The sequence below is a fragment of the Podarcis muralis genome, chromosome 9 (assembly GCF_964188315.1).
Source record: "Podarcis muralis chromosome 9, rPodMur119.hap1.1, whole genome shotgun sequence".
NCBI classification, from domain to species: domain Eukaryota; kingdom Metazoa; phylum Chordata; class Lepidosauria; order Squamata; family Lacertidae; genus Podarcis; species Podarcis muralis.
In genome coordinates this window covers 35,834,415-35,852,763 of record NC_135663.1, presented here as the reverse complement: position 1 = coordinate 35,852,763, position 18,349 = coordinate 35,834,415, and the positions used below count along the sequence as shown (strand labels likewise).

Below are 18,349 nucleotides of genomic sequence, written 5' to 3'. Positions count from 1 at the left end.
TACACCTCAATGCAGGCAAGTTCAGAGAGGATTGATTTAAATCCTATTTTCCATTGATACTACATTTCCTAAGAAGTGGTGCAGATGTGATCACTAAATCACCTGAATACAACACCATTAATTCTTACTGTAGTTCAAAAATAGTTGGATGTTTGCATGCTTTACTTTTCCCTGCTAGAGGGAAAATCCTATACATAAATCCCATTACATTCAATGAAGCTTGCAAATGGGTATTAGGATTACAGTCTAAGTATGGGAATATAGGAATATGGATTATTGCAATGTTGCTACTTTGTTTCATTATCCTAACCATTGAGACTAACTATTGCTGAGAAACAACTTCTCTTCCCTGTTAAGAGCCTATTTTCATAGTACTATGATAGTGGTGGGTTACTGACAAGCTGCATACTTCCTGTTCAGATAGGGGGCACAAATGCAAAGTATCTTGAGGACTAGTCTGTTTTCCATTAGACAAGTGGCGAGAATAATATTTAACTGCTTGAATGGGCTCAGTAAATACACATCTGATGCTGCAACATTACTGAAACCAATAAGATATAGGTGGAAGACCAACTGAAGCCTCATGTAAGACTGGAATATCAGGAGCAGAATGCATGTTAATGAGTCATTTAGGGATCAGGTGGGCAGAGGGCATTCAGTGAGTATATATCCGCAACAGCTAGAGCCCCGAGTTTAGCAGAATTGCTGTATCAGGTAAGTATACTACTACTTGGGGGAAGATATTCATTCCTATAATTAAATGGCAGCAATGGTCACTGTCATTTTCAAAATCCCAATGAGGCATTCCATATTAAACCTAATAATATGGACTAGCTATATGCATTATAGCACTAAGCTGTTAAAACAGTTTAAAGTGGTCCCTTGTGTCTAAAATACAAAGCAGACAAAGTGGCAAAGGTAGGCACAAAGAGGACAGAAGGGCAGCTCTGATTTCTTATAGGAGCCAATTTTTTTGCCTACTTAATGCAAACTACTAATGGTACAAAGAAAGGACAATGCTTCTAGCATACTACTTTACAACTATGGCACATGCTATAACTAGTAAAACTTTCAAAAAGATTCTAGTAACAGACCAAATGGGAGAAACTTGAAAGCTTTTATTTCATACAAGTTCCAAAATACAGCACAACTGTTAGTTTAACAAAGGCCACAGTAGTAAGGTTCTTTACAGTTACAACTATCTAGGACACCAAAATTCAGCATTACATTAACAATCTTCTACCCGATCATATCAAGATGGCACCTTCCCACACACTAGTGTGGGAAGAAGTTCCTACAAAAAGACTAGGTGGTGTATTCCTTGCTTGTGTACTACTTAGTAGTCCCTGCTAATCCTCAATTGCCTCTGGAAATGCAGATAACTGTGATGTCTAAAGCCCACTTGTGGGGAAGTCCTGAAAAAGCCTTGACCCACACCAACCCAAAAGTTATCCAAAGCTCTGAAAAATCATATCTCTAATCACTACACCAAGTTACAGATTTCCTGACCTGTCCTTCATGGGAGCAATCCTCTCTTGCACCAGTTCCATACCTTCTCCAAATCCCTTCTCCTTTTCAAATTTAACTACTGAGTTGAAAGAAATAGGTAGGGAAAAGAACTGTTGAGTTTATTTTCCAAGGTTCTTTTGCTTATTCAATGGCAAGAAAAAAATGTACACTTTCTAGAATACCTATTTGCAACAGAGGCTTGAATAAAGCCTTTATTGCTGAGAGTAAGGAAATAATCCTCTGTTTCTTACCATCTTCTGTATTCCACCTCCCCCCTCCCAACTCAGTAAGGAGTTGGGGGAAAGAGGAAGTAAATTCTGAGCTGAAATTAGGGCGATCTGCATTAGTTGAGTTGGTTTACAGCCCACCCTAATACTAAAACCACCGGCCTTGGCACTCTTCAAGGCTAAATTGTTGTAACAGGCACGTGCCACCTAAAGAGTTCACAATTTAGGTAGGGCTGTAGAACGGTGTGTTCCAAATTATGTTCTAACAGCCACAGATTCCTCAATGAGAAAAGCCATAATGTGGACAAGTTTCTTGAAAAGACAGTTTACCAGTTCTACAATGCACAGCTACAGTGGTGTGTCACAGGTAGCTTATATGGAGTGCTTGACTCAAGCACAAGCTAGGCTTGGTTATGCACCATGAAACATGTCCCATAATGCTCTCCAAAACAATTTCTATGTCAGATGCACAAAGGTTATTTGGCAAACAAGTCAATGTGTAAATGCCAAGTTGGAAAGCCACTTCCCTAGAGTGGTCATCACACTCATCTGTTTAAATTTTATCTTGCCTTGATCCTGCACTACACTCGTTTTAGGAATGTTTTTACACTCTCTAGATTCTAAACCCTTGTTATGCCAGAGAAAGCTTTAATTTACTTTTGTCTATTAAAGTATGTCCAGTGATGGGGATGTTTTAGTTAGAATCTAATGCCTCAGATTAGGTTCCATTGTTTATAATACTGACAGCTGGAATGCAAAGACACTACTAGCTTGTGCTATATAACAGTGAATCCTGAAAGTAAGAATTATTCTGTGATGAGCTCAGACTTCTACTGGACATATAATCTCAGACAATATGCCAGCCTCCCCACAAAGAGAAAAGTGACCTGTTGCTTACGTAAGAAATGAAATCTTCCCTGAAACCAGTAGTAAGGAAGCAGCAATAAGATTCCAAACAAAGCTAGAACTGACCCAAGTAGAAACTGTTTTATTCCACATAGTCCTGCCCCCTACCAGCTGAACTACCTAATCTGTCAACATATGATGTCTGGCAACAGCAACATTTTATCAAAAGTATGAAGTTGTCATAATTTATCTACTTCATGTAATGTGTATTCACAGACATGAAACTGCTGCTATGCATACATGATAGTGATTAATTTGCTTGCTCATCCCACTATGGTGGCATATCCAAGTAAGCCTTGTTGAGCCTATGCAGAATGAATGGCTATGTCATAGGTTGAGAGTAACTTGGTGCCTTCTCCAACAACTGCTAATATTTCTTTAATATTTCAAAGGCACACTTCATGCTTTGAAAACCCCAAGTATTCTAATCCTGAAAGGCTGAACATTCTGTGTCAGCTAAAGGCTAGCAGCAGTTAATGAGGATTATGCAGAAAAAGAACTCTAGACTGCATCCATGTTTAGTGAAAACTCTTAAATACCTACTAATTGTTCACAAAGATACTTCTGTTGAGCTTGTACCACTAATGACCATTACAGCTGGCAGTTAAAATACCATGCTACTCGCTATTTTGTAAATAGGGGAGGACACTTTTAAGAGACTGCAAAACAATGAAGGCCAAGGTGTGACTCCCTTTCCTTGCAATATAATTTAAAGCAGGGTGTGGTTTTTTTAATGTTAATTTATCAGTTCAGGTATTGCAATGGTTTTTCAACCCTTCACAATTTTGCAAGCAATTACCGGTATCTAATAATATTAAATCCTTCACTTGCTTTCAAAGTAATATTTAAAAGCTAAGCTTTTGTGGTCTTATCTAGTAGAATGTAGAACGCCATTGAGGAGATGAAGGATGAGGAGTGTTACAACTTTTTTGGAGCCCAGGGAAAGTCATGCAAATAACTCATTCCAAATAAGGATTTTCACATCACTCTACACAACACTGTATTATTCTGCTAGTGAACAGCAGTACCACTGTAAAAATTAAGATATCTAAAGTACTTGGCAGCTTATGACATGTTTTGACTAACATAAAAGCCGAGTTGAAAACTCTTGCCTTCAAACTGTGTAATAAATATTTCCTCTACACTATCTCTGCACATTGCTGAAAGCTAACACGATAGACTTGCACTGCCCAGTTGTTCATTTAAAATTGTCTAGCACTGCCAATAAATCTTCAAATATTCAATGATGCTACAAACTAACTTAAGTCATGTAGCCATATGCAATTTTAAAATTAAACAAAAGCAGCAGCAATACAATGTTACAGTTTGGTTACCAGTGCCTTACTTTCGTTTGCTTTTTGTGTCAGTAGTCTGAAAAACACTAGAGGCAGACATGAGATTTTCTATATATTGTCCAAGAACTTGATTTTCTGATTTCAGTTTCAGGTTTTCTTCTTTAACAGCATCTACTCTTGCAGACAGATCTGGAAGGACAAGGTGAATTTTAGAAGCAAATCACAACATCTGCTCTACTCTGAGTTTTAACTAAATGGTAGAAATAGTCACATGAAAAGAAAAGCCCATTTTAAGACATTCTGTATAGTGAAAGTTTATCCAATGCTTTCCAATAAAATGTTCTTAAAACACGCAGTAACCCAGTGTCATATTTAGTCCCTGCCCCAAGCAAGCCTCCTAGGAAAAGCATTCCAGAGTCAGGGTGCCACATGCATTGCAGTTATTTAAATGGAACATTATTAGAGCGTGAATAACTGTGGTCAATCTATCTCTGTCCAGGAACGGCTATAGCCAGAGTATCAGTGCTAGTAGATAAATATCAGTGTTAGTAGACGAAAAGCACTTCATGTCTCAAGAGGCCATTCAGGCCCCTTTAAAAAGGGGTTGGGTCTAATAACATCCCTAGGTTACAAACAAGTCCAAAACCTGCCCTGACACAGTTGATCCCTCTAACCAACAGCATCGGCAACTTTTCAGGAATTACCATCATCTATTCTAGACCATTCACACTTCCATAGCTTCATCTGAATTTAATGAAAACAAGAATTAGAGCTGAGAGACATCAGCTTACTGATGATACTGTGTTCCAAAACCCCAGGTGACCTTACTCAACAGTTTCATGTAAAATATAGAATGCTAAGGCACACTATAGTATAAATGGCAAGGGAGGGAAGAAAATGCACTTTCTGGACTGCACCCATAGTCACAATGTGAAACCCCTTGTTGACTTCTATGCCCCACCAGATTTAACAGAATTTGCAGGAACATCATTTTAGCTCAATCCGAACTGCAGTCTGTGTCAATGATAAGTTTCTATCCTTAAAATAATTCTGCATGTAGATAGGTTAACCTTCTGAATTAAGAAACTAACCTTCAAGTGTATGCTGGAGTTCCAAAACTTGATTAATAAGTCGTGTTTTTTCTTCCAATTCCACTTGATTTTCAGCCTCAACAGCTGTAAAAAAGAGATACTCTTTAGTGCAGCCAAGTACAGTATTACAATGCACAAGAGGGAAAACATTAAGTTGAAAAAATGCTTTATACCATCCATATCCGCATTCATCATCGTTGAACAGATCCAATCCACTGGTGAATCTTGTACTTCAGAAATGTACTCTGCTTAAAGAAGATAAAACTTGTCAACGGTATGTACAAATGCAGAACCAGGTTTTTTAGTTTAATGTTTTAGAAGGGTAGCATTTGATATCTAAACTTCAATGTGAACAGCAACCAACAAAACATTGCTGTGAAAATAGACAAATCTGCTTTTGTCTTCTTTTAAAACAAAGTAGTAAAATTGAACTTTTCCAGAAAGAGGAAGCAAAACAATATTCCTAAGGAAGACACAACAGTTATTTTTCCAGCAGCAGCCAAATCTGCCACATTTTGCACACCAATATCAACTGCACCAACCTATTTCAACATTCTTGGGGCACACTTTGCAAGGTGATATATGCTTTGAGCATCTTTGTTAATAACTGATCAGGTAGGCATCTGTTGACTGACTGTTGGCTACTTCTGCCAGCAATTTAAAACATACCTCTCCATCCAAGTTTTCTTGGACTATTAATACTGGCTCTTGGCATCTCTGGTTCCTATAACTGATAGGATGCTTCATTGACTTTCATTGACTCAAGCCTGTTTATGTTTTTATACTGTTTGATTGCAATAAAGCTTCTAAATGTTTACAAAAAAATTAAAACATTGAGATAATCCATAAAACATGTGGCTCTTATATGTTGTTGACGTTTAACTGTTCTGAAAGCCATCTTGGTGTTTCCCTGAAATGAAAGGCAGTATGCAGTTTGTTTTATTAATAATCTTTTAAGTTATGCATATCGATTTAGCTTCTATTAATTTACTATTTTAACCAAATTATACTACAGCCAACAGCAGTAACAGTTGAATGAAACAGCGGAATGAAAAACAAGAATGATTTATGTCGAATTTCAAGCTTGTTGAATGTTAACTTCAGGTGGTGGTCTGGGGTCCCACACTATTGGGTGCAATGTAATTTTGTACAGAGTGAGCTCTTTAAAAGAGGCCTGGTGGATACAGAGTACACATGTTCCACGGGGCCTCTTTTAAAAGACTCACGCGGTATGTTGTCTATAAGCGTCCATATACAGTAGTACCAGAACATTTCACATGCACATCTTCGAAGAAACTCATAGTTTTAAATGCTGTATATTTTCGCTCTGCAGGGGTGCATTCCCTATTGCCAGGCAGGTGAAAGGAGAGAGCGCCATCCTTAAACAAGAAATGGATGGCGATTATTAACGTCAGGGGATGTTGGGTCCCTCATAAGCAAGGCTGGCATTTGAGAGGCGCTTGTTCATTTTCATTCCACCCACAACGCCTCGGTAGGAGGCAACGTCGCTGCTACCGGAAAGGCGGAGAACCCAGCGCTCCAGAGCTTTCTCTTGCGCACTCCCCAGAAGAAGAAGAAGAAAAAGCACCACCCAGCAATCCCCCAAAAACCCCCAGATTAGATGCTGCATCCTGAAAACGGAGCCTGGGAGGAGGAAACCCTCCCCCTGCCAGCACATCCCCTCCACACCCCGGTCGCCTCGCCCTCCCAACCCGCAAGCAGGGAGCCCCGCCTCCCGCTCAGGTCCCCAGGCAAAGGAAGCGCGCGCCTACTCACCTCTCCCCCACCTGCCCAGGTTGCCCTCGGACCCCAACCCTCGCCTAGTTCAACAGCGGCCAACTGCGACTGCGCAGCTTCTCCTTCGCCCGGCCGGCAGCGCACGCGCTTTGCTCCATGAAAACAACCGGCGGGGTGGGGGGGGGGAGGAGGCAGGAGGGAGACGGCGGGCTTGAGGGGAGACAGACGGCCCAGCCAGCCATCGAATCACAGCAAACGAAAGCGGACGGCCCTTCGCGAGGCAGCCAATAAGCGGAGGGAGACATCGGCAGACGCTTCCATCGGCTGTGGGGGCGGAGTCTCTTCGCCTTCGCCGGCCTGCTTCCGCAGGGCGGAGTAGTAAACAGGGATGACAGGGGCAGACGCCTCCCATTGCTAATCCCTTCTCTCTGCCCCCGCCCCGCAGTCCCTCAAGTCGTGGGCCTGAATGAAGGCTTTAATTCATAAGAGAGCAGAGCGGCAGCGGCTGCAAAACCACGTCCCAAACGGCGCTGCTTTCCCTGGGCTGCGTCATAAGCACCTCCCGCTCCAGTTACAAGACATCTTTCCGCAACCTAAAGAAACACTTTGTGAGACAGAACGTGTGTCAGAGGTGGTTCACCGACAAAGGAAACGAAGGAACCTCCCACTGCCGTGCTCTGAAGCGACAAATGCTTGCTCCTATTTTGTAACTGCATTTATCTCCCACATTTCCTGTAGTGAGGTCGATGTGGCGGACGTGGTTTTTCCCTCCTTTTCATGGTATCTTTCACCTGGTTCGGTGAAAGAGATAGTGAGGGACTGACCTAAGGTGACCCAAGGAGCTTTGTGGCTGAGGGGAGATTTGAAACCTAGTCTGGGTCCTAGTCTGAGGCTGTAATCACATTTATTTCCCACTCTTCTCCCAGAGGGCTTTGCCTCACCTTTAATCGTCACAACAACATGGTGAGAAGGACCAACGCTGAAACCACTTTGCTGAGTCGCTCATCTTTATTTCCTACTCTCCAGAGTGCTTTGCCTCACCTTTAATTGTCGCAACAACATGGCGAGGTTGGTCAACATCATGACCAAGGGCTGCAACCCTACAGACAGTTGGTCAAACTGAATGCTGTGGCACTTTTGAAGGAAGCATTGCAAGAAACTAGCTAGAGGAGACTAGAGAACAAATGCGAAGTTTGTTCCTTATGCAGATTTTATTCGTAGGATAAGAAGAATAAACAAAGCAAAACAGGTAAGCCTAAGGCCCTTTTCAGTTGCCTCTATGTGGCAGCAGGGTTAGACTCCTGACTGCTGAGATGCAACACTTAGAATGGCTCAAGCACTGGGATGGGATTATCTTTCCAGAAACAGGTCACGTCTTTCCTTTATGTACTGCCTTACTATGCTGCTCAAGTAAATTGATGCTCAAGTAATTAGTCTGTTCCTTGGTTTACATTCACATGGCCTTGAGGATGTTCTTGCAAGGCCAGGAAAGTATCCCCAATAATCATGTGGTCACCTGAATGGACTAGGACCAGATGGACTTCAATGGTTGGCATGCAGCCACAATCCAGTACTAAGAGTGTTCCTATGACACTCTCAGACTGTACACTCTCTTGGCATAACTTCTACATGGCAATGCTGCCTACAAGAGATGGGATTAACTCCTTGGAGGATTCAGGCCCATACCTGGGCATGAATTTGGCATGGGGGGAGCAATTGTTAGGCACCACCTAAACCCTTATTGAAATCACAGTGGTCTTCCATGATGTTGCAATACAAAAGATGGGTACCTTTTTCTGACCAAGGGCCCCCCTCTGGGTCACCTTCCAAGTGTCACATGCCAGTGGTGGCTAGGACCAGAGGTAAAAGCGTACAAAGCAGTAAATGCTAATTTTACCTTTTTTTCAGTAGGCTAGTTTCTACACACACTTACACACCCCTTCCATTTGCCCCCAAGCCTGAGGTTCCCCACTCCATTATATCACCATGGAGTATCAGAGGGAAGATTTCTAGGGCAGTACAGCTGGACAATCCTGTGCTTCAATAGGTTAGTAAAGGGTTGGAAAAAGATGCTGAGCTCTCAGTTACAGTGCTAGTGAGGCTTAGTGGGTGGAGAGAATAAAAAAGCTATTTGGCTAAAGGGTTTTTAATAGAGTAATTAACTGCTTCTTTTAAGGTGTCTTAGTTTAACATTAATAGTTGAATATAAGCTTTTGATATTTAAAGTGTCAGGAACAAGTTAGCATAGTATGTACTCGTTTAAACCTAGCAATATGATTTTAAAGTAACCAGTTAAGCGTGTGCACTTAAATCATGTAATGTGGCATATAAATGTAAATGCCTTTGTTACATTCATCTGTGTTTGTACTATGCCTGCACCCCACAGTTTATGGGTCAGTGGTACGTTAAGGGTTCAGAGGGAATAAGAGAGATTGAATGGTGAAAGTGACACAGATGTAGGTCACCCTGTGCTGTGGGAGCTGAATTTTCTTACTATTGTGTGAGTGATGAAATACACTCCCTTCCCTGCATACCGCTCAACCTCAGTATATCTATAGAACCTTCTACACTGAAATGTACAAAAACGGTTGTTGTAAGGTGTGGTGGTGTAAAGCATGGGGCTTATCTTAGAGGTGTGGAGCCTGTGTCCCTCAAGGTGGTGTTGGACCAGTCACCAGAACATGCATCATCCCTGACTATTGGCTGTGCTGGCTGGGGCTGATGGGAGTTGAAGTCTAAAAACATCTGCATGGTCACAGGTTTTTCAGCCCTGTTTTTTCAGCAAACTAGCTAATTTTCAACACTCCTCTCTGCAAACTCACAACTTAGCAAATGTACAAATTCTTATACCAGAAACACTTGCGAAATACATGTCAAGAAATACTGGTGGTTGTACTGGTGCTTATCAGGATAAAAACAATATGAATATACCAATAGATTTATTTTTTAAAAGAGTACGGGTATATTGTTTCCCCATAGGCATGTTTCACTGAGGAACAAAATTTCAGGTGGAATGAAAAGAGGAATGTTGAAAATATACCAAGGAACTAATAAAAAGGGCAGAGTTAGGGAGACCTCTGCTGTCTAGAGAGGGGACTTGCAAATGCTTTTTTCTGGTAAATAATTTCAGTTGTTTCCAGTATGTAGTAATGTATTTGTAGCCCCAGTTCTATAAATCCCACAGTGGTATGACAACTTACACCCCTGTCCCAAATTAACACATATCATGCCAAATTATTTCTGTGGGTTTAGGTGGGCCTAAAACAGTTTTCTCCACTGCTACACCGCAAACCGCTTTTGAAACTGAGGTGTCAGTGGTGCAGTGAGATTAGACTCTGGACTCTTACGATGTCTCTCTCTTTAGCTGGCCATGTGTACTGATTTACTTACTTTAAAATGTGGTCAGCCAGCCGTGCTACATTTGGAGAGCCTCCTGGTCATTCTGCTGGACCAGTAGGGCCCTGATGGCACCATAATGAGGTGCATTGGAACTATGGCATAGTGATTTGCTAGTAAAATTTTAAAATAAGTTCTTTGACTCCTAGCCATTGCTTGGAAATAGGTTTGCACTGATTTCAGGGGAACGTAGATCCAGATTAAGATGTCTAAGATTGCAACCTTGTACAGCTGAACATTTTTGCCAGCCTCTTTGTGAAGGCTATTTGTGTGTACTAGCCTCTGGAGAACTTAATGTATGGGGTAAGTGATGTAACTTTCTTCAACCCTTCTTTTAACTGTAAGACCTGTGTTTTCTTTCAGGTAGGGTGTTTATGTACTTCTAGTTATCAGCAGTTTCCTTACTCCTATTTATCTAGAACAGGGATGGGGTGCTAGAGCTGATTTACAGGCCAAATTATTATCACCCCGACTCCTCACAATCCAGGTTTGGCAGGTGGGCAGAGTGATACCCACCTGTCAGTTACCTGAAATCAAAATGGCACCAAGCTATCTTTTTTGCCCATAGGCATCTTCAGAAGCCCCTTTCAAAGTGCAAGCGAGGAGGGAGGCTACGTCTTGGCTGAGCCTAGTTAGCATGACTTTTCAGAAGTATTTGTTATTACGTATGTCTGTCAATCTCACTCCTGATGTAAAGTGCAGTGCAATAAATGGCTCAAGCTGGATAAGGAAGATTGGTTAAGGACACCACAATACTCCACAGCACTCCTGTCAAACTAGTAGGCAGTTACCTAGTAGAAAATATATGGCCCACTTAATATTACACAATAAGTGCAGCAGAAAAGCTATGTAGATGGAAATTCGCTTTGGGGTGTTTGTTTTACGCCACTTCCAACAGTTTATAAATATATAAGTAATTCAATATATGAAAGGATTTACAGTTGATCCTCACCCTTTCTGTCATACAGATAATATAATTAGAGCTGCTTCAAGCTGTTTGCCTTCAGAAAAGGCCCTTTTAAAACCTACATAATCCTTTTAAATCCCTGCAAACAGGCATCCAGTTCTGTAGCTGTGACTTTGGAACTTGTCTGTGACACTCTCCCATTGGCTAGTGAAATGTTGCTAGAATGAAGGAAATCTGTTTCTCCCCCTATGAGATGGATTGCTTCACTGGTTGCTAAATCAACTTAGCAACCAAGAGGTCATTTTAGGCTTCTGGCCATTGAGCTACTTCAATGATATTGTCAGAGCACGCCAGTTCCCCTGTTTCCAATTCATTTCATTAAGGACTCAAGGAAAAGACAATAGTTGCACTGAATATTGCTGGACCGCATGTATACACTCCTTGGAGTCCTACACCCAGGCAACCAAGAGACATTATTAGAGTTGAAGGAAGCATTCCAGCCAGGCAAAAACATTCATGGAGGGTGTAAAGCAGGGCTGGCGAGGACTGTGGCTGGAGGGAGCCCCAAGAGTCACATGATGGGGGAAAGGAAGGGCTGCATTTTACCCCCAGGCCTGAGCCTCTCTACCCTTGTTCTAAAAGACAAAAGCATGCTGACAGTCTTCTTAGTTGCTACCTTAGGTAGAAACAGCTTCTCTACTAAATCCAGTAGAAAAGAACATGAGATCAGCATACTAGGTTTATGCCAACATTCTGTGTTACCATTGCACTGCTGTAACTGCTTTGCTAGTGGTAAATGGCCAGTGCAAAAGGAGAATCAACAAAACTGGGGAGGTCGGATGCAGAGTTTAATCAAAATTGTATGCTCACTCAGAGCTCTGTCTCCCCAGAGCAGAGGGAGGCTATACCAACAAAAGGTACAGGATAAGCAAAAACACCAGAAGCAGAGTCAGTGGAGAGTCCAAGCAACTGCATGTGGCTCCAAGTCTCCCAGCACCACCCTGACCACATCAGAAGATGAAATTTTAACTAGTTCAGCAGCCAGCCATGCCACAACACTAGGAATACGCACACCATTGAGGTAGTAGCCAATCATGACACAGCACAATAATTTCAAGTACACTGTGGGGAAACTAAGGTGGGGGCATCAATGGGCTCTGAGTCTCCTGTTGTCTCTAAACAATGGGAAGGGTTAAAATAAATGGGAGAAAGGTGAAATGCTACCCAGCCTGTGGATAAGTCTGTTGCCATTGTCATAAGATGATGAACGACTGAAAAAACATAAGCATAAATAGGTAGGAAAGGGGGACTTGGGAGGTCACTGGCTGCTGGGATACCAGAGTTGACCCATGGAAAGAAAGAAGTAAAGGTGTAGACTTCACCACTACTTTTCCCCATGCCCTTTAAAGGCTTCACGTACTTCATTGCTGCATTAGGTTGCTATTAAAGGCACAGATACAAGGCCAGTTGAAAATATGGTAATCCTACTCTATCATTCTTTTCATAGAGAAAATCAATATAATATAGTTATAACTGTATGAGCAGTACACTGAATGTAATATTTTATAAAGCAGCTCATCAAGAGATTAATGCCCTGTCAGTGTTGCTTAAAGAAAATTAAGAGAACTCACTCTGCTTCTGGAATGACTTAAAAATTGCCATTAGTAATGTACTGCTCATTTACGTGTTCATTAAGACATTATATAGTTAGCTCTTTCACTTGAGCTATATGGATTTTCATATTACAATCTTACAAAGAGATTTTTTTAAAGAGCAAGGCACCAGGAGCCCAGAAGTCAAAACTGACTGAAGTGTAAATATGAAACAGTGCTAGTTCATTTATTTTCCTCTTGATTCTTTTCTTATATTTCTCTGACAGTGCAATCCTATATATGAAAGAAGTAAGTCTCACTGAGTTCATTGGAGCTTGTTTCTAGGTACTGTATAAGATTGCTTTTGGAAGAGCAATTTTAATCTCTGGCTGGGAGCAGTGGGACAAGGCAGGGCAGAACTGCCACATTCAAAGCCCAGACCCTCCATGTGTCCCTATTTTCCAGGGATGCCCCTGATTTAGAGAAGGCATCCCAGTTTCTGATTTGATCCTGGAATGTCCAACTTTTCCTTAGGATGTCTCCATTTTCATTTGAGAAATGTTGGTGGGTATGGAGTTATCCGACCCCCTAAGCCATCTGAAGGCAATCCTTTATCGGGAAGGTTTTTATGTTTAATGTTTTATTATGTTTTTATATGTGTTGGAAACTGCCTAGAGTGGCTGGGGCAACACAGTAAGATGTGTGAGGTATCAATAGTAAAATTATCATTATGGAATGGTACGTCCCCATTTTCATCAGAGAAATGTTGGAGGGTATGAAAGCCCTGCCAGCTTCTACTGGCCAGGGTGGAAGGCAACTTCTTAGTGCCAAAGTTGATCAGGAGGCCCCTTAGCAGCTGACAAGGCTGGAGGAAACAGCTTGGATTCAAAGCACTTGCTCCAGTGATTTTAAACCCAATCCACTTTCTCAGGAGAATGAAAAAATACACCTTTAAAAAACTGATAATTGTTTTCTTTATAGAAGAAGATGAATTTATTCAAAGTGCTTTCTCCAATGCATTGAATACAATCATCTTTTTTTCTGGGAATAAAGCAGTGCTCCATTTTTTAAAAGAGCATTTTCTCTCTTTCTCGAGAAACCACTCTGTATTCAACAGCTTTCTCTGAAAAGGGGGAAATGCTCCATTTTTAGGAGAATTTCCCCCTCTGCAGAGGCTTCCGAGTTCCATGTAACTGATAATCTGCTGGCTGTTGGTTACAGGGAGTTTACTTGTGGGCACACTTCTAGCGCCGATCAGATGATTGGTACTGAAAACTTGTCTTCAAAGGAGGTTGCCATAACCGACAATCAGTTGATTGGCAGTTACAGCTACCTCCTTTGAACATAGACAGGTATCAACCACCTTACAGCATTCTGGTGTCAGGTGTTTGACAGATGAGTGGTCTCACCCACCTGTCAATCTTGACCCTAGCGGGTGGGCGGGGGGAGAGATTTGTCCCACCAGGCAGATCCAGTTACCCACTATAGGTGTAGACAGTACTGAGTTAGATGGTCCAATATTTGAGTCGGTATAAGGCAGCTTCCTGTGCCTAATCCTGTGCTCGGCTTGGCTCCGCTGCACCCCACCTCATCCCTATAATGTTCCAGTTTGGGACACTACGCTTGCAGAAACGCTATCCTAGTAGCATATCATCCACCACACTTTCTGCAGCCACAGTGGAGGCCTCAGCAGTGGCCAGCATGTGAACATATCCACTATATCCTTCCCTCTCCAGCAGCAACAGTCAGTGGTTAAGGACTACACTCTAGCCAGGTATTAATGGTATCATAACCTGATATTATCGTCTGCCTATGAGAACAACACGTTTTCATAGCACAGTGATAATTAGCCATAGTTAATGTATTCCAGGTTCTAATTAAAATTTTCTAAAGCCAGCTGTCATTGCTTTCAATAGAAATGAGAGGCATAATCAGGACTGGTAAAGACTTTCTGGCACTTTTGCATGAATATCTGCAATATACCACAGTTGCATCGACAGAAGCTCTGTGTGCTGTTGCCCATCATATAACAGGCAAATAGTATAACCTATCACTTCTGGGGGGCACTTTTAGAGCTTTTATTGCAGATACATTTTCTGCATTGGGCAACTTTCCACCATGTGCATCCTGAGAGATAGTCATTTATTTAACCATAGTACAGGTTCAAGAGGAGTAAGAATGCAGAGGCAGATGTAGGGGAGTACAATGGTCACACTGGGCACTGAGCCAAGAGGGTGCCTCAATGATGTAGAAGTGAAGGTGAGAGGCTGGGGGGGGGGCACCGAATTTTGGTGTCACACAGGACGCCACTGAAGTTTGAAAGCCCAACTCTGCCACTGTGGAATTATGCATACATTTTGCTATTTTGGGGGGGCGCAAAAGTGTCTAATTGCCTTGCTGAGGAGCTTCCTATGAATCATTGGTATTTAGCCTATAGTATCTCTAAATTCGGGATGCAGGTGGCGCTGTGGGTTAAACCACAGAGCCTAGGACTTGCCAATCAGAAGGTTGGCGGTTCGAATCCCCACGACGGGGTGAGCTCCCGTTGCTTGGTCGCTGCTCCTGCTAACCTAGCAGTTCAAAAGCACATCAAAGTGCAAGTAGATAAGTAGGTACCACTTCGGCAGGAAGGTAAACGGCATTTCTGTGTGCTGCTCTGGTTCGCCAGAAGCGGCTTAGTCATGCTGGCCACATGACCCGGAAGCTGTACACCGGCTCCCTTGGCCAATAAAGTGAGGTGATCACCACAACCCCAGAGTCGTCTGCGACTGGACCTAATGGTCAGGGGTCCCTTTACCTTTATCTCTAAATTCAAAGTGCCTGACATTTCTATAGTCTGCTTTTTATATTCAAAACTATCAGGTGACCATTGAGAACAGTGATGCTCTACTGCACATCCACAAGCAAGAAGAATAGTCTGGAATGGTATACCACTGGAAGCATTTGGGCCTGCCTCTACCATGTCTTAATGTGGATTTTGAACCCCTTATGCCTCTTTTAATTCTTCCTCAACCATGCAGCATTCTCCTCCAACTACTGTTGTCCCATACTTTCTTCTCCCTAAACCTAGAGAGTCCCTGAACTTTGAAAATCCATAGGAGATCTAGGGAATATCCGGATTTAGGAAGTGTGGGACAGCAGTAATTGAAGGAGAACGCCACAAGGGCGGGGAAGAATTAAGAGAGGCACAAGGGATTCAAAATCCACTTTGAGCCAAGACATGGACTAATTTGTCAGGGGCAATAGGGGGCAGATTTTTTAATTCAACAATAGCAACTGAGTTTTCTAAAACAGTATTATCATTCTTTTAAGAACACTCTCCCTTTAATACACACCACATCATATGCCTATTTTGAAGCTCAGTTGCAAAGCACTCTGAGAACTTCATAGTCAAAAGTATGGCATATCTCAGTGCCATAATAAATAAATAAATGCCTGTGACAATCCCACGCCTTTACAAAGTCATCACCAAAGTTTACTCCAAATGCTTTATAAAAATGCTAGTCCAGAGACTAATGATTAACAAGAGATGTGCATTGTTATGTGTGAACACACATTCATGTAACAGAATGGATATCCTGTAAGGCTAAATATATTTTTAGCCCTTAGGTCGTACATGTTTATAACAAGCCACCTATGTTTCCTTACCTGAGTCATCAGCCAAGGAAATATTAGTAAAGCTGTCATCCTCCTCTTCCAGAGAACCTTCCATTTTGTTTCAGTGAGTTTTTTAAAATTTCAGGAGTGCGTTAAAGAGAAAGCAGCATATCCTATTTTCCTCTTGTTAAATCTTTAATGATTCCACCTACCCACCAGAGGCTACTTGATCCTTTCACTAAAAACGAAACACTTCTTGTTCTTACTAACAACAGCACGCTTGTGCACGGAAGGATCGCTGAAACCCTGAGCTGCCTCCCGGAAACGGCTATGGTACAAAAGTTAAATAGTTACAAGTTGCAACGCCTTACGCCAATAGGTGCTGAGTAATCACCATTGTCTCAGTTTTGTACTGTATTTTCTGTACGAGGGAATAATGGAAGAACCAGATATATATGCGCCACTTACTGTTCAGCTCAGGCAGATGTGCCATTCAGAATCTGAAAATTAGAAGCCCCGTCCAAAACACACTTAGAAAGGTGTATAGTTTTATTTAGTGACACAACAAATTTAGCGTGATCCTATGCACGTTAACTGGGACGCGGGTGGCGCTGTGGGTAAAAGCCTCAGCGCCTAGGGCTTGCCGATCGAAAGGTCGGCGGTTCGAATCCCCGCGGCGGGTGCGCTCCCGCTGCTCGGTCCCAGCGCCTGCCAACCTAGCAGCTCGAAAGCACCCCCGGGTGCAAGTAGATAAATAGGGACCGCTTACTAGCGGGAAGGTAAACAGTGCTTCCGTGTGCGGCTCTGGCTTGCCAGAGCAGCGATGTCACGCTGGCCACGTGACCTGGAAGTGTCTCCGGACAGCGCTGGCCCCCGGCCTCTAGAGTGAGATGGGCGCACAACCCTAGAGTCTGTCAAGACTGGCCCGTACGGGCAGGGGTACCTTTACCTTTACCTTTATGCACGTTAACTTAGAAATAAATCTAACTGAGAACTTGTGAGAAGACATTTTCTTAGGTGTATAGATGAGTTTGCAAGAGAGAGGGCCTGTGATTCGTGTAGTGCTTGATCTGTGATAGCTCAAGTCTGATCTAGACATTTCACTTACCAGAGATACTTCTCTGTTTTTATATAGTATTCATGTTGTATAATGTGCAATTGAATCCTGGCTTTCCACCTTAGGAGTTCCTGGCTTTCCACCTTAGGAGTCAGGACCACCTTAGCAAAGTACCATCTGATGCCCCCTCCCCACATTAGTTCCCTGCCCGCCCACCTTACTAGCTATGGGCTTACCTGGAAGCAGTGGTAGGTAGCTGGGAAGTCATTTCAAGTTCCATCACAGTTCCTGGATAGCCAGGACATTTTTCATATTGGGATTCATCTGAATCCAGTGCACACCCCTACCAATTACCCTCTCCAGCTGCATCCTCTCGTGATCATCAAATTGTGCCTGGGCATTCCCCTGAGCATTAGCATCAATTTTTCAAGGTGTGTATGTATTTGCAATGGGCAGGTATGCCAGAAAAGTTCCAAAGTTGCCCTTTGGCTCACGTACAATGCATTTAATTTTGTTCTGAACTCCTAACCCTAAGTAAAAAATCATGTAAGATTTAATTAACAGTTGTCAATACCTTTTAAAATAAGTATTCGGCCTCATAAAATAGAGCACAGTCTGCATGTAATTTTGTGTGCTTCATTCTGCAGGGCCAACACAAGCACAAAACCTTAATATCCATTGGGTTAAAGCGTCTAAATAATGCTGTTGACATATAAATATATTTGTCTTTGCTTAAACTATATGCCTGTAGAAGTACAGGATATGCACTGTTTGAACTCTATAGATCTTATCTAAAATGTTTAATTAATATTCCTTGCCACTATCAATAGTTTTCTATTATTTGTGCCATCTGGCTTCTCTCTGGTAGGTAATTGACATGAATGAAATGTATTGGCTCCTTATAAACTAGATTAAATTTTGCCGAGTGAACACAGGGCCTCTTAGCCTTCCTCGCTTTATCAGCAATGTGGCAATGGATACTATAAAATAAATGCAAATATACACTTGTACGTATAATGGGTTGTATCCAACTAA

The 18,349-nt window shown here is 42.2% G+C and overlaps 1 protein-coding gene across 4 annotated transcripts; it reads right to left on the bottom strand.

The window, feature by feature from the left end:
• Positions 1 to 1,098: 1,098 nt before the first annotated feature.
• SCOC (short coiled-coil protein) lies at positions 1,099 to 16,540 on the bottom strand. 4 transcript variants are annotated; one of them, XM_028742859.2, is made up of 4 exons: positions 16,309 to 16,540; positions 5,202 to 5,276; positions 5,029 to 5,112; positions 1,099 to 4,126 (listed from the first exon to the last, which is right to left on the bottom strand). In XM_028742859.2, exons 1-4 carry the CDS (start codon positions 16,370 to 16,372, stop codon positions 3,984 to 3,986), a joined length of 366 nt encoding a protein of 121 aa, XP_028598692.1. In that variant the 5' UTR covers positions 16,373 to 16,540; the 3' UTR covers positions 1,099 to 3,983. The 4 variants fall into 4 exon arrangements, with proteins under 4 accessions (XP_028598692.1, XP_028598693.1, XP_077790176.1 ...); XM_028742860.2 differs by having other exon boundaries at positions 5,202 to 5,273; positions 16,309 to 16,530; XM_077934050.1 differs by lacking the exon at positions 16,309 to 16,540 and adding an exon at positions 6,805 to 6,963 and having other exon boundaries at positions 5,202 to 5,273.
• Positions 16,541 to 18,349: the final 1,809 nt, after the last annotated feature.